A 3,330-nucleotide genomic window follows, 5' to 3' on the forward strand; every position below is an offset into this window, starting at 1 on the left:
TTGCCACGGGCAGCGTTTCTGGCTAGCCCCGGTGGACACGACCCACGCGGAACTGCAGTCGAACGAATCACTTAACAAGTATGTTAAGCAAATAGTGCTGATTTGTTCACTGGACGGGATGGACATGTGTCGATATATGGCACTAGTGACTTGCTATACATGAGCAGTGCACGCTGAGATGGTGGGGTCTCCTCACCAATCAGGAGCCACAGCATCACAGCTGCTCCTGCACACAGTGCATGCACTCTTCTTCCTCCATATTCTCCTATTGACAGCAGACATAAAGAAAGGATGACTGCAAAGCCACTGGAGGCAAAGCACCTCTGAAGCAGCGACCAGAAGCCTCACTACTACAGGCCCTGGCTCGTGGTTCTCTGAGAGGTCTGCTGTTAGCAGAAATCCTCCAAGCTGCTCATATGCAAACTGCTCCTAATGGGCCTGGTGTAAGAGATTACTCAGGACTTCAAGACCGACCAGCGCTTCCAGTGCTCCACCATCATGGCTCTGCAGGAGGCCAGCAAGACCAGGAGGCCTGGTCAGCCTCTTCAACAACACCAGCCACGCCAAGAGGGTCTCACCATTAGGGATGGGTATCGAAACCAGGTTCTTGTTGAGAACCGGTTCCCACTGTTTCAATTCCTTGGAAGTGTTTGCCATTTTTGCAAACGATTCTGGCTCAGATGCTGGCAGTTCTTGCTGCAGTCTACCGGTAGCGTCTCCTTTCAGGCCAGGATAGACGAATGTCACCGAGCAGTGACTCAGTTTGTGGTCAAAGGCTTGCACCCATTGGCCACAGCAGATGTAAGTGAATGTGTTTAATTGTAGGCAGGGACATTGCTGGATATTCTTGTGTAATTGCTACAGAATAATTTATGTTATACTTTGTTATTGCTACAGAAGAATATTTATTTTATTATTTTACATTTACAATTTTTTTCCTGGGGTCCCTGTGACACCCCATTGAAGAGCCGTAGGCTGGATCTCTTAAGATCTCACTGTTGGGTTTGTAAGGCCATGTTACTCCTAAATGTCTATCTTGTTCAAAGAGAAGATATAAAACAAAGTTCTAAGCTAATCGACCTTAGTGTTCTCCTTTTTTAAAGAGAATCGATAAAGAATCGAATCATTAAATAGAATCGAAAATGGAATCGGAATCGTGAAAATCTTATCAATACCCATCCCTACACTTCACACACTAATGCTGCCAGCACGAGTCCTCTCTCTACTGTAGCCATTAGCTTAGCGGCTAGCTGACGCTTTTCTGCTAACAAGATGTCCGACTTTCCTGACTCTCAGCTGAGCAGGATGAATTCTGTGCATGCGGATTAAGGTCACATGATCAAGGTCAACAGCAAGTGTCTCTGGAAGTCCACTGCTGATTGGCCAAGTTACATGATAACAGTCTGCCTAAGAAAACACATGATTAAATTATTTACATCACAAAACATCCAAAAATACTTTACCCTGCTTTGTGGGTGGGACTACTTATTAGCTTTAAACAGCTCCGGCCGAGCGGTTTGTACAAAGAAAAATAAAATCCAGCTGTGAAACAGTTCATCGTCATAATGTTTGTTTATCTGTTGTAGCAGACAAAGATTCAAATACATGATGTTTACTGGATTATCTGCTGAGTTTTTTCCAGGCTGAACTAGAACTTTAGTTTAAGCTTCAACAATGACGCCCTCTAGTGGCACAACTAGGAAATTATAGGTAGTTCAGTTTGACTTCAAATAGTTCTGATAAGTATAATTGTATCCATATACACAAAACTACATGCTTTCAGAGTTAGGATTAATAAATAAATAAATAAATAAAAAGGAAATGATTTCTTTATGATCCAGATGAGTTAAAGATCTCAACTGTACATAACGTCATCCTGTGCAGTTATGCTGCAAGCTTCAAACCCATAAACTGTTAGTTATCTGTTAGCACCAGATTTAACACCAACGGTAACTTTTGGTTACTGCTGGTGTTACCAAAAATCAACCTGTGGTTGTACTCGTATCCATCTCTCAGCCTCACAGTCCAGAAACCGTCCCCAGGACTCAGTGTGATTTGAGCCTTCCTGTTGGTCGACTCCGTGGCCACTCCCACAGTCCACTCGGTCTTTCCTTTAACCTGAACCTCAAAGTAAAATCTGCCAGAAGAGAAACTCTGCTCTCCTAAAACATTGATGCAGTAAGAAAATCTCTCTGGGTTGTCTGGAAGCTTCTGCCTCACGTCACTATCGTGAACTTGTTTCCCATCGTCAGACAGGACGAGGTAAGGATTTGCTGTGTCTGGATCAAACGTCACGTCCACTGTGTAGCTCTGGACCCGCCTCAGCTCGAACCTGGTGAGCATCTTGGGTACTTTCTCCTTCATCTCCTCAGAGAGTGGCTCCTCCAGCTGAAGCACAGAGAGCAGCTCCACCTCCGTCTTCCTCTTCTTCAGCTCACGGATGTCCTGCTCCATCTTTCTGATGAAGCCTTCAGCCTGCAGCTCTGTTTGTCTCTGCTTCTCTCTGATGGCCTCCGTGAGCTTGGCCTCACCTTTCTCGACATACTCTTTCAGAGCAGCAAAGACCCGAGCACCATCTGCCACATCTCTGTCTGTGTCCTCTTTACCGAGCTCCACTGAGCGTTTGAGCTCCTCAGTCTTCAGTCGCATCTCCTCGATCGTCTGCTGGATTTCAGCCTCCATCTTCACCAGTTTCTCTCCTTTACTCATTTCCTCCAGAGGATGATTGAATTTCGTGCAGTCCCAAAGTAATGAAAGGCAGACCATGTCATGGTCCTGGGTCGAGTGACCCAGTGTGGGAGTTTTGTCTCTTTGGTATTCAATTGTGCCCTAGTTTAGTTCATCTAGTTTATTTTGATATCGCTGTTGAGTCCTTTGTTTCTTAGTGTTTATGTCATCTCCTCCTGTGCGCAGTCTCCCTGGTTCGTGCATCTACCTGTCATGCGTCATGTCTGTGTGGTTATGTTTAGTTCATGTCATGTCTAGTCTCCATGTTTCCTGTTTTACTTAGTCTGTGTCTATTGTCAGTATATGTAGTTTCACTTTCCCAGTCCTGTCATTAGGTTCATGTGTATCAGCTGTTCCCCCTCATGTGTTCCCACCTCCATGTCCTCACGGCCAGTCTGTACAATCATCGTCATGGTTTTCTGAGTCTCCTTAGTTTATCAGTATCTGTTTCCCAGTTTAGTTTAGGTTCAGTTTAGTCACGGTGTTTCTGCTTTGTTTTGAGACCTGTCATCAGCCACAATAAAGGCTCGCTTTCAGTTTAAGTTTATTCCGGTCTACTGTCTTATGTTCGCACCTGGGTCCACCACACACAGCACCGCACGG

General features: G+C 45.1%; 1 protein-coding gene across 1 annotated transcript; it reads right to left on the minus strand.

The window, feature by feature from the left end:
- Positions 1–1,914: 1,914 nt before the first annotated feature.
- On the minus strand, positions 1,915–2,766 carry LOC146708564 (E3 ubiquitin-protein ligase TRIM68-like). The gene has a single exon (XM_085460808.1). The coding sequence runs from the start codon at positions 2,764–2,766 to the stop codon at positions 1,915–1,917; it is 852 nt and encodes a 283-aa protein (XP_085316934.1).
- Between the last annotated feature and the right edge of the window lie 564 nt (positions 2,767–3,330).

Source organism: Copadichromis virginalis, linkage group LG6, assembly GCF_057382275.1.
Source record: "Copadichromis virginalis isolate Kocher_CV1m ecotype Utaka linkage group LG6, C_Virginalis_male_GT1.1, whole genome shotgun sequence".
Lineage (NCBI taxonomy): Eukaryota > Metazoa > Chordata > Actinopteri > Cichliformes > Cichlidae > Copadichromis > Copadichromis virginalis.